We start from the raw sequence: 22920 nt of genomic DNA on the forward strand, positions 1-22920 counted from the left end.
GACCTATCAAAGATATATCCTTCCTTTGGTAGAAGACTTGACACAACATCTAAGGTGTGGCGTCACTGGGCTCAGTACAATTGGAGCAGGACACCTCTACTCATGTACACAGATCCTCTTGGAATAAAGACTGTTTGCCTTCCTTATTGCTTGCTGAACCTACATGTTAGTTTTCAGTGACTTGAATGCAAGGACACCCAGGGCATGTTGAACACCAGCACCTTTTAATCTTTCATTGTTTAAAAAATATTCCATGTTGCAGGTGTATAAAACTTTGGTTAGGCCACACTTAAGAGTATTGCATGCAATTCTGGTTGCCCCATTACAGGAAGGATGTGGAGGCTTTGGAGAGGGTGCAGAAGAGGTTCACCAGGGTGCTGCCTGGAGTAGAGGGTATGAGCTATAAGGAGAGGTTGGACAGACTTGGTTTGTTTTCTCTGGAGCGGCGGAGGCTGAGGGGAGACCTGATAGAAGTTTATAAAATCGTGAGAGGTGTAGATAGGGTAGACAGCCAGTAGAAATGTCAAATAATAGAGGACACGGATTTAAGGTGAGAGGGGGAAAGTTCAAAGGAGACGTGCGGGGCAGGTTTTTTACACAGAGAGCGGTGGGTGCCTGGAATGCGCTGCCAGGGGTGGTGGTGGAGGCAGATACGATGGCAGGGTTTAAGAGGCCATTAGACAGACACGAGAATATGCAGGGAACGGAGGGATATGGATCACGTACAGGCAGAAGGGATTTAGTTTAATTCAGCATCGTGTTCGGCACAGACATGGTGGGCCGAAGGGCCTGTTCCTGTGCTATGCTGTTCTGTGTTCTACGTTCTAAAACTGGAAATACTCAGCAGGTTAGGCAGCACCTGCAGAGAGAGGAACAAAATCAATGTGTAAGGTTGATGAACCTTCAAATAAGAATTGGATAAATACTCGCAAAGGAAAAAATAGTGCTTCTGTAGGGATTGGAACTACGTAGAAAGCTTTTTCAAATACCTAGCACAGGTAAGGTAGGCCAGATGGCTTCCTTCTGTGCTGTACAGAAGGGACTGCTCATGCTGAGCTTTGCAGATCCTTGGTTTGTGGTGTATTGGCTGACACTTTTCCTGATTGGTCTTTTGCAACTCACCCTCAAGGACTAGATGTCTTTCTCTCCCATTTTCTTTTCAATTAAAGGTCTTGTTATCATCTAAATATTTAATTTTAATCATCTATTTAGGGATGGAGAGTTCCAGCAATATAAACTGATCACATTCCTTTGATGCTACGATCCAGTTGCCTGGCAGGTCAGTGAGGTAGCTGGGAGATCCAACTGCTCTTTCATTTGTTTTCTGCATATTGTTACAAAGCATTGTGATCTCTCCTGCCCTCCACCACTGTGAATGGTGAAGATGAGTTCTTGTGTAACAGAAGGAGTGTGGTGTACTGTGTTGCTAATTAGCTGCTACTGTGATAATCAGGGTGAATCAGTTGCAAGGACAGTGGTGCAGCCCTATCATGGTTGTCAGGCTATTTCAAAGGTCGTGACGTCAGGCCTCAACAGCAACAAGTGTTACAAGCAGGGTAGATTCTCAGTCCCCAGATCAAGTGTTGTTTTATTTTAAGTTTCAAATCTGGTACATTTCTCAAGGTGACTGCATGATATATGTGTATGACTCTGTTATTAGAGCAGGGGTATGGAGTTCAGCTGTACCACAGCCAAGTGATAAAGCAGGTGGCTTCATCAGACCTTGACTACTATTGTTGAGTTGGAAAATATACTTCAGTCACCCAACGTGAACCAGTTCACGCAAGGTTGTAAAGAGCTGAGGAGTGACCTTTTCTGAGTTTTTTAAAAGTGTGAAGTTATTAGCTAGGGAAAACAAAGATACGACAAATCTGCGAGTAGGGGAGGCCAAAACAAGGGAACAGAACAGCAAGGCTGTCTCTGGTAAATCCAATAGGGATTTCAGGAGAAACCTCTTTACCCAGGGAGTGGTTAGAATGTGGAACTCAATCCTGTGGAATGGTTGGGAATAGTAAAGATTCATCTAGAGGGAAGTCAGATAAGAAGTCGATATAAAGAGCAAAAAGGAGTATGCTGGAAAGATGAGATGTGGCAGGGTGTGAAGCATAGATGCCTGTACAGACCAGTTGAGTCAAAAGGCCTGTTTTTGTGCTGGTGCAAGTGTAATTCCAGCTAATATGCTTGCTATAGTTTGGGTATCTGGTTGTATTTCAGTGGGCATCATGATGGGGATGGCTCATTTCCTTGGCCTTTCTTCGGAGGATCAGGAATGTGTAAACATTGAAGGGCAGATTCTGAAAACACATATGTGTTTGCTAGCTGTAGTATCAGCAGCAGTTATTCAAGCTCCAGTCAATACTGTACATGGAGAATTGCAGCAACATAGGCAAGTGCTCACCACCTGGAGGTTTAATATGCAACAAATAAGAGATGTTGTAATTTTAAGGGATCCTATTGTTGACTGCATTGTACCAATGGGCCATAATTTGAAAAACTTGTACCATCCAAGTTAATGCTGTAGGTTTCAACATTGTTTGTAAACATTTTTCTTATCATTTTTAACCATTCAGTACGTTAGGTTTCAGCTGAATATTAGCTGTTCTCTTGTATCTGAGTGAGAAAGTTGTGGTTTAATTTCCTACCAATACTAACTTCAGCAGAAAATCTAGATATCTATGGTACAGAAGGGTTGTGGCACTATCGAAAGTGCCATCTCTCAGATAAATTGTTAAACAACGTCTGTGTCTACCCTTCCATGGGATTAAGCGATCCCACTCCTCTACTTGGAGAAGAGCTGACGTGTGTTGCTGGTTGTCTTGGGCAATATTTATTCCTCAACCAATCAATAAAAAAAAAATCTGGTTATCGACGCACTGCTTTTTGTGGAAGCCGAAAAATCAAGTGTGTAAATTGGTCTATTTGCTGCATTAACAACATTGACTACTTTTTACATCTTGCAAAGGATTTTGGAATATCTATATTTTGAGGTCCAGGCATGTGTATTTTTGGTTGACTGTTTCCTCTCCCCAGTGTTTAGTAAAGGCATCACCAATCCCCAAATTGTTTGCATTACTTTCTACTACTGCAAATAACATATACACACGCTCCGATGGTGCCTTTTGATTTCTAATTATAGTTTTTTGTCAGTACTTGCTTGCAGGTGGGGACATCCTTTTCCCATGGACTGCACACACTCACCTGCGGCTATATTTAGCTACCTCCTGTGCGTCAATGGAGCTCCGCTCACGTCACAGAACGACGCCGCCAGCCAAATTCCGCCGCCAGTCATTGGCTTAATTCCTAGACAGGCACAGCCCACGGGCTGTTGGACTGGCCAATGGGAGGGGGTCCGTCCCGCCTCGAGCCGCGCCCCCTAGACGTAATGGATAGTTCATTACAGTGAAATTGACAAGAGTGATTCCCAGAAGCTGGAAGCTTGTCAGTCAGTGACCGTGGCTGCAAAAGTGCCCGTGATCTGCGGCAGCTCAGCAGGTGTTTCAAACCTGATACTACTGTTGCATAGCTGTGCAGCTGAAATCATCCTCTGGGATTTAAAAAAAATCAATACATCATTTTGATCTGGATTCTTAAAAACAAAACAAAAAAGATAAATATATATTTTGCAATCAGGTATGTATTGCCAATAGAACTCATTTTCTGATTGTTTTAAGATAACAATAATTGCAAATTGCATCTGGAGGATAGGTAAGTAGGATTTTTTTCGATGGTTTTTCCTCTACACGGAGGGGTCAAGAAAGTAGTCTTTTGCACGTGTTTATTTTGCTTTTTTTTTTGCTTTGTGATCATTTGTTTTCTTTTGATTGCAAATGTTAAAATCAAAGAATACGAAACAAAAGTGCGGATCATTCTATTTACGGCATACCTTAAGCGATGTTATGTATATTGCACGAAAGTATAACTTGTTTCTGTTTTGTTAATGTATTCTGCACAAAATTTTGTTCAATTGTATTTGCATTTGCATGCATTAAGAACATGTTTCATTCGTTTTAAAAGCGAGTATAGGGTAAGCCCTAGCAAATTGTAAAGCTCTTAGTTTAAGTTCAGAAGGCTGTGCAGACCCGCTCCATATCAGCGTGTAGGAGGGGACGGAAGGGTGGTGCGGACTTGCAGGACAATGTGAGTGAATAAAAGGAGTGACCCGATACAAGAGTAGGGTTAGCACCCAGCGCTGACAGTTACTAAGGAACCTACAGATGCTGCAACCCTTGCTTTTGCAATGCTAGAACCGTCGAATTCTGAAAATAAATTGCATGTAAATATTGAACCAATGGGGGAATCAATTCTTTGCTCCACTCCTCTTTCTGCCATGAACTAAGAAACGCAACATTTGACTGATTATACATCCAATAGTCATGGAAAATGCATTGTTAGAATGAGAAGGTTTTCACTTCAAAGCCCTCAAAACATGACCTTGGCAGAAAGAAAAGATATCTTCAGTGAGATGGTTTCTGAAACAGCTGTGGGACTGCTGAGAAGTCAGTGAGATGTGCCAGTGATGCAGCACTGGTCTTATTTTTAGACCTGGTCTTTTGCAAAAGACGAGTAGCATTTCTTTCTTCCAGCAACTTTCTCCTGAAGGCAGTTACAGGTCCTTGGGTATTGGTTGATATCCAGTATCTTACGCAAGTGGCTGTTCATGTGTCTAGGCGGTGAGCGTTGACCAGCAATTCAACCATAGATAGTACCATACTGTAAGTCCAATTCCTGAATCGAAATCCACTCATGCATTTTCAGCAGGGATCACAGGAACGGGAGCCCTGCCTGGTCTCCCTCTGGAACACTGCAGCCAATTCTAACATCCCTACTGCTACTTCAACTGAGTCCACCTAACTCAGTCCAGGCTCTTTGCTGGGAATTTAGTTTGGGCGCTCACTGGTCTGTATAGCCACGAGTTGCAACAATTAATGCATTTACTTGTGGACCTGTGCAGTTAAACAGCCTTTTGACACTTCCGATTCTGGTACTGAAAAGAGAGTGCAGGAAAAGAGAGAAGATTGTAATAAGTTTTGAAGATATATGCAGTAAATCATGAATAAAATTACACAATGGTTAAAATCACAAAAGATTGGCATAAGTATTTTGTTTGGAATTGGAAATGCTGCTGTTGTGGAATGGAATTTTTATATATAAATGATTAAAAAAATTTAAATCGGAAGGACGTCTGTGTGCCTAACTTTGATAAATAAAATGTTTCAAGATACAAATATGTATGAGAGGAAATATGCATTAATTATGAAATCCAGGGTATATGTGTGCTTTGGCCATTGGGGAGAAGGCTGCTGACAAGTGTAAATCTAAAGCAGATTAACAGGTGCCTTTATAGCCAATAATATGATACGCATTGCCTCTTTGATTGTGTGCCTGGTATAGCAGTGATATTTATTTTTAAAAATGTTTTATTGACTGTAATAGCACAACTTGATTTTAAAAGTATCGAGTCATTAAAAAAATCCAATTGGAAAGTGTATTAGTCCAGAATTTGCAGCAAAGCAAAAGTGTATTTAGTACGCTCGCTATTAATGTGTAAGTTGCTCAGCCTCTTGTGTTCAGGAAGGGATGTAACACGAGTTGTGAATCACCACAAACCGATGGCATTTTCAGTTCACATGTGCAGCAATGTATGGGGCAAAGTTTTTTGGCCGGAAAGTTTGGGGAAACCTCACCCGAATCAAACACATAACAAATTCTTGCCCATTGTATTAGTTTTTGATGTCTTTCAATTCCCACACCATTGCCCTCCCTCACTCCATCCTCCTGGTTTAGATTCATAGAGTTGGACAGCATGGAAACAGGCCCTTCAGCCCAACACATTCATGCCAACCAAGATATCTTCCTGAGCTAATACCATTTGCCTGTGTTTGACCCATATCCCTCTAAACCTTTCCTATCCGTGAACCTGTCCAAATGTCTTTTAAACGTTGTAACTGTACCTGCCTCTACCTCTCCTCGGGAAGCTTGTTCCATATCCCCACCACCCTCTGGGTGAAAAACTTGCCCCTCAGGTCCCCTTTAAATCTTTCCCCTTTCAACTTAAACCTCTGCCTTCTAGTTTCAGACTCCCCTACCCTGGAAAAAAGACTGTGACCGTTCACCTTGGTCACCCCCCAGCCTCCTTCGCTCCAGGGAAAACAGTCCCAGCCTGTCCGATCTGTCCTTATAACTCGAGCCCTCCGGTCCCGGCAACATCCTCGTGAACCTTTTCTGCACCCTCTCCAGCTTAATGACACCCTTCCTATAGCCGGGCAACCAGAACTGCACACAATGCTCCAAGTGTGGTCTCACGCTGTAACACAACATCCCAACTCTTGTACTCAATGCCCGGATCAATGAAGGCAAGTGTGCCAAGTGCCTTCTTCACCACACTGTCTACCTGTGTCGCCACTTTCAGGGAACTATGTACATTAAGTCTCTCTGTTCTGTAACACTCCCCAGGGCCCTGTCCTTTACCATGTTTGTGTAGCAGGCACCATCATGGGGTGTGTGGAGGCTCATATTGTTCCTGTACATGTGTCTCCACACAGTAGGCTCAGCTGCCTGGTTAGAGAGTGACGATCTCACTGGGAGAGTGGTAATGCCTACGTGTGGAAGGTGCAGATACAAGGCAGGTTAGCTCATCTGAGTGGCTCTCTAGTACCTGATGCCCCCTCCACAGTCCCCTTTCAGCACAACTGCAAGGAGCTTTTATACTACAGTTCCACTGGGTTGTATTCGTCAAGTATTAATGAAAATAATGAAAACCATAACCGCAATTTTGGAATCTAAAAATTCCAAAACAGTGTGTTAGATCTTTTGGAATCTGAATGTTCATATTTTGGGTATGTAAAATATCTTGATCGGAAATACTCACAGAACCTAAATAATTGTATTTTCTCACATAGCTGACAATCTTGCAACAGAATAACTTGCATCCCTCCCATGTGCTTTAAGAAGGGGTTGAGGTGGGGAGCAGAGAGAGGAAGATGCAAATTCAGGTGGTGAAAATGAATAATGTGGAGGGAGAGGGTGGAACTGTACAAGAGTTAAGTTTGAATGTGGAAAAAAGATGTTTAATTTTTTGAAACTTCTATTTCTTTCTCATGGTATAAATACACTCAATTGAAGGAGATGCTTCTTTAAAGCACAGAATGTGGGGCTGTGATATTGTTACTGAGAGACAAAGGCTAAAAGTCCTCACAAAGCTAGTGCCAGCCCTTTCCCCCACACCCAGAGCAGCACCAGTGGTGCAGTGAGCAAGGCCGCTGTCTCGCAGCTCCAGTAAAACCAGGGTTCGATCCCGACCTCTGGTGCTGTCTGTGTGGGACTTGCAGGTTCTCCCTGTGACCGCGTGGGTTTCCTCCCATGTACCAAAGACGTGCGGATGGGGGGGGGCGGTGGTTAATCAGCTGCCAGTGTGTGGGTGGGGGGTAGAATATGGGGGGAGTTGATGGGAATGTGGGGAGAATAAAATGGGATCAGTGTAAATGGGTGGTCGATGGTCGGCACGGACTCGGTGGGCCGAAGGGCCTGTGTCCGTGCTGTGTGACTCTATGACACCCCCAGCCAGGCTGTTGTAGAAAACTTAAAGATGAAATTCATAGTGTTTAGCAGGCATCTGTTTTATCCATCCCCACACGTGCACAGTTTCACATGGGTGTCTTTGGTGGGTAATAACGGGAGCACTGTGAGGAAGTTCTCCATGAAGGAACATCCCTTTTTAGCAGACATTAGTTTTTTTTGCAGAGTCGGTTAGGTTTTACTTGAATTAAATGGAATTGCAAAGCAGGATTAGCTCAGATGACAGTGGCCACGACTAAGTAGTGAAAGGTTTGCAACAGCAGTGAATGTTAGTAGAATGGTCCTCACCATCACCGACCTAAAGAAGGGAGCCTCAGCATCAGAATCCCTTTTAAAATGATGCTGTCAACCAGCTTGATGTAAATGTCTGTCATAAGTATCCAAGATCTCATAAAGACTGAATTTAATGCTGCGCCACTGGTGGTCTTGCCTGCTGTTGTCTGGACCCCAAGCTCCAAGATTCCCTCCATGCATCTTCCTACCTTCCTATCTCTTTCTCCTTTTAAGATGCTTCTTAAAACCTATGTGGTTTGGATAAATTTGTGGTCACCTGATCAAATATGTTGCTGGGTGCCAAAACTTTTGAAGTGGCTTTGAAAATTTGTATCCCTATAGCAGCTTTCGTGATGTCAGATCATCCCACAGCACATTACAACATTACACTTTTGAAGTGCGGTCGTCTGTAATGCAGGAAACACGACAGCTTGTGAACAGCAAGATTCCACAAGCAATATTGATGACGACCAAATAATCCATTGTAATAAAGTTGATTGAGGGATAAACGTTAGCCAGGGCAGTGGGAAGAACTCCTCCACCCTTACTCGAAATAGTGCTGTGGAATCTATTATATCCACCTGAGGAATAGCACAGAAGCTTCACCCCAAATCACCCCTAAAAGTCTATAATGTTCTGCTCGCACTGCACCAGAGTTTCAGTCTGTAATTTTACGCACAAGATTCTCAGATCCAAGCCCACAGCCTTCCAGCTGCGAGCCAACAGAGCCCCAGTTGTCACTACTAGCCGAAGTGCGATACAAATGGATATAAAAGTTGTTGTTGTTGGGGTAGCTGTAGCCTATAAAGGGAATCCAATGGTGATACTTGACTTTTTAAGTGGCAGCTTCAGATTGACTTTATCAGAGAAATAGATATAAAGTTACATCATTAATTGATTCCATGCTGTAATTTGCATGCTGTGTTACTCTAATGTTTTAAATTGCTCTGCTGTATTTTCTTTATCATAGTCCATGTATCTCATCTCCGTTCTGTGAAGAAACCACTCACCCTGAATGTAGTTCAGAAGGTTTTTCAGCTGAATTATTTGGAGCATGAGAGTGCCTGCTTCGATCTTCATTTGTAGTTGAGTCAGGAGCACCCTGCTGGTGATGATACTAGATGCCAAACATGGGAAAGTGTTCCACTGTTTAATACTACCTCACTCCGACAAAACAGTGGTACTTCTGTGGACAACTTTTTCACACCCTGGCAATGAGTCATTGATAACACCTGGATTGCCACCGATTCAAGTTGACCACAATGATCTCATTACTCCAGCTTAGAACGACATGGTTTGCGTTTTCTAAATAAACCTACAATAAGACATTAAGTTACTCCAGAGTCATGAAATAAAAAATAGGTGAACATGCCCATCTTTTAAAGGGGAACAACTAATAAAAATCAAACACTAAGAAAGAAGAAACACTAAATTAAATAGTATTATTTTCAGTGCCCAGTATGAGCTGAAATGTTGGTGAAAGGTCTGATTTCGACTAAATCACAGAACACGGCAAACAGTTCTGGTCTCCATATTAAACAAAGGGTATAGAGGGCATAAAGAAGATGTACATGGCTGATACAAGGATAGAAAGATCATATCTATCAAGAAGGATTGAATAAACTGGGTCCTTCCCTCAAGAAGGGCAGCACAGTGGCGCAGCGGGTAGAGCCGCTGCCTCACAGCACCAGAGACCCGGGTTCAATCCCAACCTCCAGCGCTGTCTGTGTGGAGTTTGTACGTTCTTTCTGTGACCGTGTGGGTTTCCCCCCCGGGTGCTCCGGTTTCCTCCCACATCCCAGCGACGTGTGGATCGGTGGCCGCTGTAAATTGTCCCCATTGTGTGGGTGAGAGGTAGAGTCTGGGGGGAGTTGGTGGGAATGTGAGGAGAATGAAATGGGATCAGTGTAGGATTGGTGTAAGTGGGTGGTTGATGGTCGGTACAGACTCAGAGGACTGAAGGCCCTGCTTCTGTGTTGTATCTCTCCATGACTCTACAAGAGACGGCTTTGAAGCACCCATATGGCAATCTTTGAAATACTGAAAGATTTTGACGTTTCCACTTGTGGGAGTGCCCAAGAGGAAGCCACAAATGGAAGGTCATCAGTGATAAAAACAGTTCAGAACTCAGGAGAATTCAGGAGGATCCGAGAGAGTGGAGAGATTGTGGACCTCGCCACAAGGAGAAGCTGGAGAAGCGAGCACAGGGAGGGGAAAGAAACAGAAGGACATATAGAAGGGGATAACATGGACCTATAGAATGTAAACAGCTCTAGAGACCAGTTGACTTGATTTTTGTGCTGTTGACCCTATGTAACTACTTGAGCACAGTTCAGCCTATCCGGCCCACACATACTCCTCACTGGATTTATCCACATTAACATGGTTTTTTCATCAAAAGTTGCAGTTGCTCAGCCTTGCCCATGAAACTGCACCTTGCCCCTCCTCTCCACCATGGCAATAAGCTGTCGCTCTCTTCCCTTGGAAACAAACAGTTGAGACAATCATGGGATCCAGGCTGACTCTCCAGCCTTGCTGTTGAGAATGTATTTATGTTTTGGCAATGTGCTCCCCTACAAGCCCCTCCCCCCTCCTGGGAACATGCTTTCTCAAGGGCCAACAGCCCTCCTGTAACTAACCCAAGCAGCCATTTTGTATGCAGTTGTTGAGGGGCGATGGGCTATACAACTGCAGTGGGCATCACACGGTAGTCTCTCCTAGGATTGTCCACTTGTATGCGACTCCAGTTGAAGTTGCAGGTTGACTATCAGGAGCAAGGAACCTTTGTCCCATACGCCCCCATGTCACCTCAAACTTCACCTGTGCCGTTCCTGGACTGAGACCAGCTGATGTAGCGTGGCCTTCAGAGTTTCCTGATCTGTGCAGCCTAGGACTGCGGTCTCTGCTGATTGCTGGATTCTCATCAAGCACAGGTACTCCAGCGGGGAGCTTCTGTTCTAATTGTTTTTTCTAAGGATCATTTGGCACCTGTAACAAAACCTGGCATATTGCTCATGGTGCTTGAAGCTTGAATACTTTCCTCTTCCGTGATTTGTCGTAAGGGACATTTTCACATTTCTTAGTTTACATTCTGTACCTCTTTCCATCACAATCTCTCAGCATCAACCGCTCTCTCCCCTCCCCGCTCCCTTCATTGTCCCCAGAACAGCCTTGAAGTCTGCTCCAAGCTTTTTCCTATGAGGGAGTCTGTGAGAGGGGCTCAGGGATAACCAACTGATTGTCTTTTACATTCCCACTTGTGTTGGGAATGCCCAACATTCACGGTATCATAGCCTAAACTATGTTTCAGCTTTGTACCAACCCTTCACCACTATGCTGCCTCTAGCTTATTATTTATGGAATCTATTTATTGCAAGGAACTTGTGTGTCTAACAAAACAGAAAAAATATCTAGCACAGATGTAAAATGTTCCAGTGGGCTTCACGAGAGTGTTATCAATCAAATTTGACACCAAGCCACGAAAGAGATGTTAGGATTAGCACAGGTGATAGCTCAAAGAGGTAGAGCTATTTGTAATGAAGAGGAGAGAAGTGGGGAGGTTTAGCAAGTGATTTCAAGAGATTATGGTCTTGAGAATTTTAAAAATTAAGGACTGTCAGTCGGGAGCCAAATTATGTAAGTGACACAGGGATGATGGGTGGAAAGGAGTTAAAATCTGGGCTGCAGAACTTTTCAATGTAGATATTTTTTAAATAAATGAAATGATGACCTTAGTAGACAGTGAGAAGAAAAAGTGCCTCACATTCGACCTGACCTACATATCTCGCTCATAGACTGATCACTCTTGGGTTACCAGATTAGATCACAGGTGCAATGCTTTTGTTAACCCTGGCACTGCTCCATTTTATGGGTGAGGTGTACACAGTGCTGTGTCCCAATCTCCAAGGCAGTTTCACAAACTGTTGTGCAAAATGAATCAATGATTGTTGTCTCCCTGTATTAAGAAAATTGAAGAATCTCCGTGACCTGTACATTGGTATTGGAATTGGTTTATTATTGTCACTTGTACCGAGGTACAGTGAAAAACTTGTCTTGCATACCGATCGTACAGGTCAATTCATTACACAGTGCAGTTACATTGAGTTAGTACAGAGTGCAGTTGAGAGAATCTTGGGCAAGGTGGGTCAGTGTAGAATCTCAAAAACATCCTTCTCCTGGACTGTTCAGTTTATTATCCACATGGGCTTATTATTGCCGAGCAAGGGGTAACCTAGTGAAGGTAGCCATGTTGATTTCCAACAGCCTGTCTCACATTGGTTTGCAATCAATGTAGGCTGTGGCTGACATACAGTTTTGGCACCACTTAGCAATTGCCTGAGGAACTTGCACCTGTGGTGTTGCTGGCCACATCTCCATTGCTACAGTTTCATCAGCTTCCCTTGCCTCCAGCGAGGAGCTGCCTCTTGCTGTGCTGTGTATGGTTGGCTCTGCCGATGCCACAGCCAAGCCACCATTCAAGTTTATTGTCACAGGCCTACCTACACAGGGTAGAAATGCCATGAAAATTAGCCTTTTGCAGTAGCAGCACTGTATATTACAAGACGAGGACAGACAAAAGCTTAAATATACATTATCCATTCCTCACAGTGAGTCTGGACAGAGAATATCGGAGCGTGTTTGACTGGATGGGAGGGGCATTGTGACCAGGAACAGCATAGTCTTAATCAGGTGTAAGTTCCCCAGGTACTGCTGCCAAAACTGTACCACAGGTGAGAAAATGAGAGGGTTTGTTGTTGGGGGAGGGGGTTGGTTGGTTAATGAGGAAGAAACAGAAAAAATAGCATTCTGCCGCTGGATTGGCTAACTATCCTTTAAAGTTCTGTTCTTCAAGCCTCTCTCTAGGTGTGCCAGAAACACCAGGAATGCCCCCACTTCACTTACCTAATGCGGAGAGAGCCACACATTCTGCTGCACAACTAAGGAAAAGGAAAAGTCCCGCAGATGCTGGACGTCTGAAATAAAAACGGAGAGTGCTGCAAACACTCAGCAGGTCGGGCAGCGTGGGTTCTGACAAAGTATCTCCAACCTGAAGCAATAACCCTGCTTCTCTCTCCACAGATGCTGCCCGACCTGCTGAGTGTTTCCAGCATTCTTGCTTTAAAGACACAATTAAGAAATATTCTTTGGGATTTATTTATCAACCGATATGCAGCTCCCCGTCTGTATTTTTCCTTTAACCCCCCCCCCCCAGTGTTTTTAAATGAAGAAACCCAGGCCATATTGCAGGAGCCCGGCCACCCGGAACGGGCTGGGACCAGCAGGTCAGTGGAGGCCCACGCGTTCATTTTAACCCCGGCAAGCGTGACAGGAGGGTGCGTGAAACTGTTACGCTGAGCAACACATCCTTCCCAACTTTTTTTTAGTTTGGAGAGTGTTATTAATAACTGAACTTTTATCTCTCCACAGACGCTGCGCGACCCGTTGAGTATTTGCAACGTTCCGTGTTGTCGGTTTAAGATGTGAAGTTTATATGTTTTTGTTTGAAGGCTGACCGTCACATTATCTTGTATACTTCCAAGGCGATACTTTGGCTGCCCGTGTCGAGCGCTGGGTGACGTTCACTCTCGCTATCGCCGAGGGGACATCCCTCCGTTTTTGGAGATAACAGAAGGGGTATCCCGACACCCAGGGGCGCGCAAAGTTTTCGTGCCTTTCATGTACTGTACAGAAATGCGCTTGCTGACTTAAACGGGTAACTCCACTGTCTTTCCTTTGCAGTTGTGAAATGGGATGAATAACATCTGCTGTTAGAAACGAGCTTGCAAGGGAAGCGAACTTTGAGCTCACAAAGTTGCAGGGGAACTCTTTCACCGAGGGGGGAACTGTTGGAACGATCGCCCATTGCCGCTTCTGCCCAAGCACCCGAGCTACACACGCTGACCGAGACACCTGTGGTCAGTGTTTTAAGGATCACCCTGCCTAACGCTCGGGATTGCGTTTCACTCGTAAACGAGGGTCAGAAGCTCCTTATTTCCGCAAATATTTCTGTTTACAAACCCCGGATCGCTGCTGCTGTCAGCGTTAAACAGTTGTGTTCCTGGCGCTGGGAAAAGGGGGACTCCCCGCCTTGCCACCTTCGGATCTGCTCTGGGAGTGTTGGGACCCCGCCGGGTGATGGCTCCACCCCCAGTCAGAAACCAGGACCATGCAGTAAACACACACGTCTAATCCCACTTGAAATTTCCAATGCATCATTGCACAGCGGTGCAGGCGCCCTGCAACCGCCACAACCTTTAGGCTCGGTCAACCTCATCTGCAGCGATAAGGGAAGCGCATTTGTGTGAAATGTGTGCTTTGAAGTTTGGTCCCACATTGATCCATGATCTAGAGTCATGGTCAGTCCTTTACTGAAGTCAGAGCGCGCACACACACACTAACACACACTCTAACACACACACACACTCACAAACACACACTAACACGCTCACACACACACTAACACACTCACACAAACACTCACACACAAAACACTAACTCACAAACACACACTAACACACACACACAAACACACACAAACACACTAACTCACAAACACACACTAACACACTAACTCACAAACACACACTAATACACACACTCACAAACACACACTAACACACACACACTAACACACTCACACAAACACACACTAACACACTCACACAAACACTCACACACAAACACACACTAACTCACAATCACACACACAAACACACACTAACACACACACTCACAAACACACAGTAACACACTCACACAAACACTCACACACAAACACACACTAACACACACACACACAGTCACTAACACACACTAACACACACACAGGCAGCATTCTGTAACAACATTGCCCCGGGTTTATCTGCCCGTGGTGTCCACGATGGGGCCTCCCCTCCGTCCAGTTCTGCTGGGGTTCCTCCTCTTGCCCCCACTCCCACACGAGGTCAGGGGAAGACAGAACACCCTTGCACTCCTGTGCCCCCTTTCCTCTATCTTCATGAGACATGGAAATGGTAAACAGATCTTTTTGTAAACAACAAACAATCTGCTGGAGGAACTGAGTGAGTCCAGCAGCATCTGTGGGGGGGGGGGGGGGAAGGAACCTGTGGGGGGAAATGTTGCTCCAGATTCCAGCATCTGCAGTCTCTTGTGTCTCCTTTTTGTAAGCAAAGCGCATAACCCCCTGTATCTTTATTTCATACTTGTTTGTGTGAGGTGCACCGTCAGGTCCTAAACGCTAGCAAGTGGTTCGTTGGGTTGATGTATGGTGTCTGGTCTGATACTGGGGAAGGCAGCTCTGAGGAACAGCCAGAAGAATGGACTATCTGTGGCACCGATTGAAGGGTTAACATTGGTCAGGTTGCCAGAGAGGCTTTCCTGCACTGCCTGAGCTGGAATGGGAGATGTTTAACCCCCACCTGAGCTAGCAAATGTGGCCTCGGCTGAAAGACAGTACTTGTGATAGGGCGGTAATGCACTAGGATATCAGTGGTTCTCATTCAGGCGTGAGTACCTGGCTGTTGTTGATGTTTCTATTTATCTACTGGGCAGGCACGGTAGTGTAGCGGTTAGTGTAACACTTTCCAGTGCCAGCGACCCGGGTGCAATTCTGGCCGCTGTCTGTAAGGAGTTTGTACGTTCTCCCCGTGTCTGTGTGGGTTTCCTCCGGGCGCTCGGGTTTCCTCCCACATCCCAAAGATGTACGGGTTAGGAAGTTGTGGGCATGCTATGTTGGTGCTGGAAGTGTGCAGGCTGCCCCCAGAACACTCTACACATAAGATGCATTTCACTGTGTGTTTCGATGTACATGTGACTAATAAAGAGATCTTATCTTATCTCCAACATTGCTGAGGGGAAGGGGCAAGAGGTCTGAGTGACTGCTGGAGTATAAACTCATCCCCAGGAGGTCTGACCTCTGCAGAAACAAAGACCTCCGAAGGACCCTCTCCATTGCTTTGTGGCCTTGGCAGCACTGGCAGGTTGTTTGCCCCCGCACCACTTGCCTGTGGATGATTTGAAGATGTGAGCCAGTGTTGGGTTGGGGAAGGCTCACTGGTGCTTCTCCCAGAGCACAGTGAAACCGGTCAGTGAGCTGAGATCTGATACAGTGTACAGCTTTAAGAGCTGGGGGATGAGGAGGTGTTCACGACTTGCGGGAGATGGAAGCTCAGTGTGGTCTCCTGATTAAGTTGTTTGCAGAGATTAGGGGATAATTTTTCTGATCTTTTTCACATTTTGCCTTGTGATTCTGATCTGCAGTTTCAGCACTGAGGGAGTACAAAGTCACTCACTTGCTTTATTGAAGCTTTAAGATTGTATATACTGGCTGGTGTCCTTCTCTCTGATGTTTTCATGTTTGTATTGGTGACCTAGAGAAATATCTACTGTGAGATAGAATGGTCTCCCCATCCTATCAATACTTAGAGTAATATCCACTGTGCCATAACATGGGTTCCTCATCCAGTGGTTATCCTGAGTAACTTGAATGGTCTCCCATAGACTGCATACATTAATGATCTACTGCGGGTTTGAATGATCTGCTCATGTGGTGGATACCTTGACAAACTATCCGCTGTGGGCTAGAATAGGCTTCGTATACAATGTATACCTGCACCGTGTGATAGAATGCCCCCCTGACTAAGTATCTACAATGGGACAGAATGGTCACTTAATCTCAAGGTAACTTGAGGAATATGTATTTCGAGATAGAATGGTCCCTCGGTGCAGGGGGCACCTTGAGTGAATATCTACCGTAAGATAGAATGGCCTTAAACAGCAATAGCTTGAGAGAATATTCACTCTGGGCCTCTTAATACAAGGGATGCCTAGATTAGGTGTTCACTGTGGGATATAATTCGTTCTCTGTAAAATGGAGATTGTAAATATCTAACATAGAATGTTCTCTCCGTGCAGTGGGTATCGGGAGTATATATGTTCTGTGGGATAGAATCGTCTCTTCGTGTAATGGACATCTGGAGTAAACACCTACTGTAGAACAGAATCGTCACCATACACATGGGTACCTTAAGTAACTATATATATTGTGAGATAGAATAGTCTTCCCATACAATGGATACTATATATTGATACCATACTATCCATTGAGTGAGTATCTACTGTAGGATCAAATGGTCTCTGCATACAGTGGATACCAAATATCTACTTATGGGACAATGTGGTCCATTAATACATAGATCATAGAACACCACAGCACAGTACAGGCCCTTCGGCCCACAATGTTGTGCCGACATTTTATCCTGCTATCTAACCCTTCCCTCCCACATAGCCCCCCATTTCTCTATCATTCACGTGTCTATCTAAGAGTCTCTTAAATGTCCCTAGTATATCTGCCCCCACAACCTCTGCAGACAGTGCGTTCCACGCACCCACCACTCTCTGTGTAAAAAAAAAACTTACCCCTGACATCTCCCTTATACTTTCCTCCAATCACCTTAAAATTATGTCCCCTCGTGTTAGCCATTGTCACCCTAGGAAAAGGTCTCTGACTGTCCACTCGATCTATGCCTCTTATCATCTTGTGCACCCCTATCAAGTCACCTTTTATCCTCCTTCTCTCCAAAGTGAAAAGCCCTAGCTCACTCAACCTATCCTCATAAGACATTGGATACATGGAGAAAATATACATTGTGGATTAACATAGTCTCCAGATACAGTGGATACCTTGAGTAAGTATCTCCTGTAGGATAAGATGCTCACCTAATACGATGGATACCCTGACTAAATATCTATTTTGGAATGGAATGGTCTCCTCAAACACTGGATACCTTGAGATGATGTCTACTGTGGGATACAATAGCCTCTTCATACAGTAGATGCCTTGAGTGAGTGTCTACTGTAGGATAGAATGTTATCCCCATTTACCCTCAGAAACCTCTGAACTGAATTGCTGAAGGAATGGCTGTTTATTCAGTGCGCTGTGTTCACGAGTCACCCAGATGTTGAGAAGCAGACTCCAATAGGTGGAAGTCAAGTGTCAATGATGTTAGTGGCTGTCGCAGAGAGGCAGTTAGTGGCTCCGTCAAGGACTGGGTAAATCTGGCATGATTGTGTGGTAGCTCGATCAGCTTGTAGCTTTACTGAGCTATTCCCTGTTTCTATGCTGTCAGCAACACCTTACAAACTGCCCTTATTGCTTTATGTGCCAGAAGCTGCAGCCTGTTGTTTCCTGCCCTTCTTGTACCCTTTAGGACTCGTACAGTCTTCTATCAGTAATGCTAACTACTCTTCAAACCAAGCCAGTTCAGTGGACAGTTTTGTCCAACTCATCACACATGAGATAGATTCCTATTTCAAACTGATTGCTGGATTTATTGATCGAAATTATGCAAGCCAGGCAAATACAGAACAGCACAGAGTGTGTCCAATGAGAGCCACAGGTGGCCAGATGTTTTAGAACTATCCTCTGCTCTAGACACAGTGAATGGAGACAGACAAGATGAATCTCCTCAGTCCTTCTGCTGTTCTAACAGTGTAATCTTGGCAGAAGCTCCAGGAAATTCACCCCATGACTCATTTTACATATCGGTTGGAACACTCTGTGTGACTCTCTTCTGGGTTGAGGATTGGAGAGTGGGTCAAATTCATTTCGCACAGGACCACCTAAATCTTCTTATACTTTCGTAGTTCAGTCTTTCTTTCTCTCAGGCCAAAGGTTTGGTCTATTTTTTTTTTGCCTTTTGAGTTTGGCTGGGCGCACAAACGCCAATACTGATGTTGTAGTCCTCATGACATCCTGGTTCCTCCGATAGCCCAATCAGACTGATCCTCAGGGAGGGTGTCATTCAGTTCTCCTGGGTGAGCTCTTGCTGGCTCAGTGAACAACTTCACGTTGTTTGGATGCTGAAGTTACAAACCCACTTCCAGAAACAGGACCCAATGGACCTGATCACTCAGTTTACCTTTACACTGATGTATTAATGTGTATTTATACCCAAAACCAGGGCTGTCCCTCCCTACGGTGACCAGACCTTAGAGCTTGTCACTCACCTTAAAAGCATGCAAGGAGAAAATGCTTCAAAAAAGCTTAAGTCTATGTAAACATAATTTTAGTCATTTGTTAAAAAAAGAGTGGTAGGAAGGTAACAGGAGATTAAAAACAGGAAAGTGCCTCGGTATTCTCCTGCATTCTAAGGGAACACATTTTATTCAATTTCTTTCCTCAAAAAGTAAGGAAGTAATTTACCACTTCTGCATTCTCCGCGCAGAACCACATTCGAAGGGAATAATGATTAAGGAATTAGCTTTGAAAACAGCTCTCAGCTGGGGGCCACACAACTGAGCCCTCAAAGATGTTGATTTAAATGAAATCCAGAGGTGTGATATTGGAGAAGGACCCTGCCCCAAGGGCAGGAGTGGAAATCTGAAACCATCTCCTCTCCAAAAGCTACTGAAGCAAGGGGCGACGAAAACCTTAAAACTGAGAGCGAGTTAGCTGATAAGCAATAGGATTACGGGTTAGGGAAGTGAGCTTTGTAAATGGAGTTGGTATTTGAATGGGAACAGGCTCAAAAGAATGAACACTCCTCCTATTCATATGTTGCTATCTTTTTACTGGTGTAGACCATGTCATTGCCCTGTGTGTCATATCCAAAGCTGAGTATATTTTTCAAATTTCTTCAGTAAAAATATAAATAAAATCTCAGGATGGCAGCAGCTATCCATTTTCTAGAGGGAGATGATATGGGTTTTGATATTTGTACATCTGTATCTCCTAGTGATGACAAATGGCGCTTATGTGTGCTTAAGAGTGTCTGCTGTCATGAAGCCAACACGACTGCTTGGATCGTAGCCTTGTGTTCTGTTACATTCAGTTTATTTGAAGCCACATGAATCAAGTCATTCTGAAAAAGGACAGCATTTCACGTCAATGACCCATTTTCTTTCAGGTGAGATCCTGGGTGCAGGCTCGAAATATGGCCAGCAGATTTGGCATAAATCTCTGGAGCCTTGAGTTAAAAGTACGATAATCATTGGCAATAGTCAATGGACTGAAAGGGATGAGGTCCAGAGCTCCAGCCACATCTGACCTGCACTATATTGGTTTCATTGGGTGAAAAAGAGAACAATTCCATAAGAGTCATACAGCATGGAAACAGGCCCTTCAGTCCAACTTGTCCAAGCTGACAAAGGTGCTCATCTAAGCCAGTCCCATTTGCCCACATTTGGTCCTAATCCCACTAAACCTTTCCTATCCATGTACTTATCCAGCTATCTTTTAAATATCGTTATTGTACCCACCTCAGCCACTTCCTCTGGCAGCCCATTCCCAGTACTCACCACCCTCTGCATGAAGAAGTTGCCCCTCAGTCCCTTTTAAATCTTTCCCTCCCAACTTAAACCTATGCCCTCTAATTTTTGGTGCCCTTTCCCTGAGAAAAAGACTGTGCACATTCACCCTATCTGTGCCCCTCATGATTTTATACACCTCCATAAGGTCAGCCCTCAGTCTCCTACGTTCCAAGGAATAAAGTCCTAGCCTGCCCAGCCTCTCCCTATAACTCAGGCCCCTCGAGACCTGGCAACATCCTCATAAATCTTCTATGCACTCTTTCCAACTTAATTGCATCACCCTGTGCTCTTGACAGTTAGACTAACATGCTATCAAAACGAAGTAAGAGTTAATGTATAAAACACACAGTCATCTCATAAAATTAATCTCTAATCTCAGTGGTAAAATAAAAGCTTTGTAATTAGATTTTGACCTTGTCTATAGTCTTTATTTCTGAAGTCATATTAATGAAGGAAGATCAAAATAAGCTGTGGTGTGACTAGGTTTTGATCTGTTTTGTTTTCAGAGATGCCTTGTCTTCAGGCACAGTATGCGACATTGCCACAATGTGCAGGACCATATGAGGACCACAGTTCTGACTTCTTGACTTCAGAGTTTGTCAAGTTTGGAATGGACCTCACCACCACAGAGATCGCTGCCACCACCTCTCTACCCAGCTTCAACACTTTCATTGACAGCAACAATGGAGACTTTGATGCCTATTTGTACCAACTGATGGTTTCCAACCAGCAGTCTCCATTTAAAGTGGAGGATGTTCAAATGTTTGGCTGTTACCCAGGCTCAATCAACATGCATTTAGAAGAGGTGACACCTCAGTGTGGATCTTCTCAATACTACAATGGCTCTTGCTCTATTCCATCATCTTCAACCCCTGGCTTTCAGATGCAGCAAGTGTCCATTTGGGATGAAGCGTTTCCTCATCATTCGCTCCAATATAGCGAGATGGATCACTTGTTAGATCAACAAAAAAATGTTTCCCAACTTTCGTTCTTTTCCTTTAAACAGTTACCTTCAGAGTCCCCTGGGCCACATTGCCACATGAGACTTGATGCAAGTTCCCATGGACCTAATACTGTCCACCAACTAGTTGACACCATGTCTTATGATATCACCAGCCATGCCTCAATGACTTTTCCTCCCTTACCCATGGACCATGGACCACGGATCTTGGATAGTCCCATTGTAATAGATAATCCCATCCCCTCTCCGCCAGCTCGGAATCCCCCTTCCAGCGAAGGCCAGTGTGCTGTATGCGGAGATAATGCTTCATGCCAACATTATGGTGTACGAACATGTGAAGGATGCAAAGGTTTCTTCAAGGTATTTGATCAATTACTTGAACCTTAACGACGATCGGGGTTAATTTTAATTCTGTGTGATAGTGCAAACTGGGCAATTGCAAATTGCCAGCCTGTTTTACATCTTTTCAATTTTTATTGCTGTTGGTTTCACCCCATCTGTTTCTGTGTCCTCCCGTTTGTGGCAATCCAGCACATTAAAGAAATGAAATAGATCCTGCAACAGCTCCTTAACAGAATGATAGTTGTTACTTGGAACATTGTGCACAAAGGATCTTCACTGTGATGTGTTGCACATGCAGTTGTTCGCAGGGGCCCATTGGTAACATACCCCAACTTCAACAGCTTAGAGAATGGAGCATCAGTTGATCAGTTTGCATGACATATTATTGCTATCACACTCTCCTCTCTGCTAGCTCTTGGAGCTCTCTGAACATTGTCATTCTTTTATGCAGGTTTCCCATACGCACTTGCACCACCTCAGCTTTGATTTTCACCATAACACTCTCCCAGCTGTGACTCGTTCCCTGACCTTCTGAAAGTCGATGAGGCAGTGCATGGAAACATTTCATTGTATTCTATGAAAAGACTTTGCAAGATCAGAATTTTGCCTCAAGATTAAAATCCTGCTTAAGTCTCTGGCCATTTTTGAGACTGCAATGCAGCAAGTAAACTTGGGGCCAGACACACAAGTTGTTGCAGTGTTACTACAGAGTCCATTGAGTCAATCTGCAAACTATCCAAATATCAATGGAAGCAAGAGAGTAAGGCAGGCAATTTTTTTTAGAACTAGGAACAGACTGTGCTTAGCACGCCACTCAAATTTGTGGCATGTTGAATGCTAGGATAACTGATAACATTGAACTTTCAAAAGGAAATTGGATATACACTTGAAAAAGAAACATCTGTGGAACCATAGGGAAGAAGCAGGCAACTGGTATTAATAGGATATCTCTCTCAGAGAGCTGGCATGGCATGATATGATGGGCCAACTGATCTCCCTCTCTGGTGTAAGATTGTAAGGTTGACAGACATAATATCAAACACAACATCTGAACTTCATTATTTGGGCTGCTACTTCTGGAATTTATACTTAAAATTGTTGCCCAATTGTGATTAGGGTTGTGTCATTTTCCTGTCCAATAGTAGTTGGAGGGAGAATTATGTGTGGGGCCATAGGTGGGATTGAGGGGTGACTTCTGACGTTTACTTTCCTTCCAGTGACAACCCTGAATGAAAGGAAACTTTGTATAGCATTCAAAGCCTCAGGTCATCTCAATGTGCTCTGCAACAAGTTACCTTCTTCACCAAGCACGGTCACTGGGGCTTCACTTCATCCTCTTTTGTAAGCACCAAATTTGGGCTGTGAACTAAGTGTGTTGAACCTCATTTCTGTTGTTTAACGGAGCTGAATTTCAGAAGAGGTTTTCAATGCGCTTAGCACACACAGAAGGGCAACTTCCA

General features: G+C 44.3%; 1 protein-coding gene across 1 annotated transcript in view; it reads left to right on the top strand.

The window, feature by feature from the left end:
- Positions 1–3464: 3464 nt before the first annotated feature.
- LOC127567048 (nuclear receptor subfamily 4 group A member 1-like) overlaps positions 3465–22920 on the top strand; it is a 49695-nt gene continuing 30239 nt past the window's right edge. Inside the window, exons 1-2 of the mRNA XM_052009711.1 lie at positions 3465–3630; positions 20664–21478. Coding sequence (XP_051865671.1) covers positions 20666–21478 — 813 coding nt within the window. The 5' untranslated portion in view covers positions 3465–3630; positions 20664–20665. The remainder of the gene's footprint in view (positions 3631–20663; positions 21479–22920) is intronic.

Source organism: Pristis pectinata, chromosome X, assembly GCF_009764475.1.
Source record: "Pristis pectinata isolate sPriPec2 chromosome X, sPriPec2.1.pri, whole genome shotgun sequence".
Lineage (NCBI taxonomy): Eukaryota > Metazoa > Chordata > Chondrichthyes > Rhinopristiformes > Pristidae > Pristis > Pristis pectinata.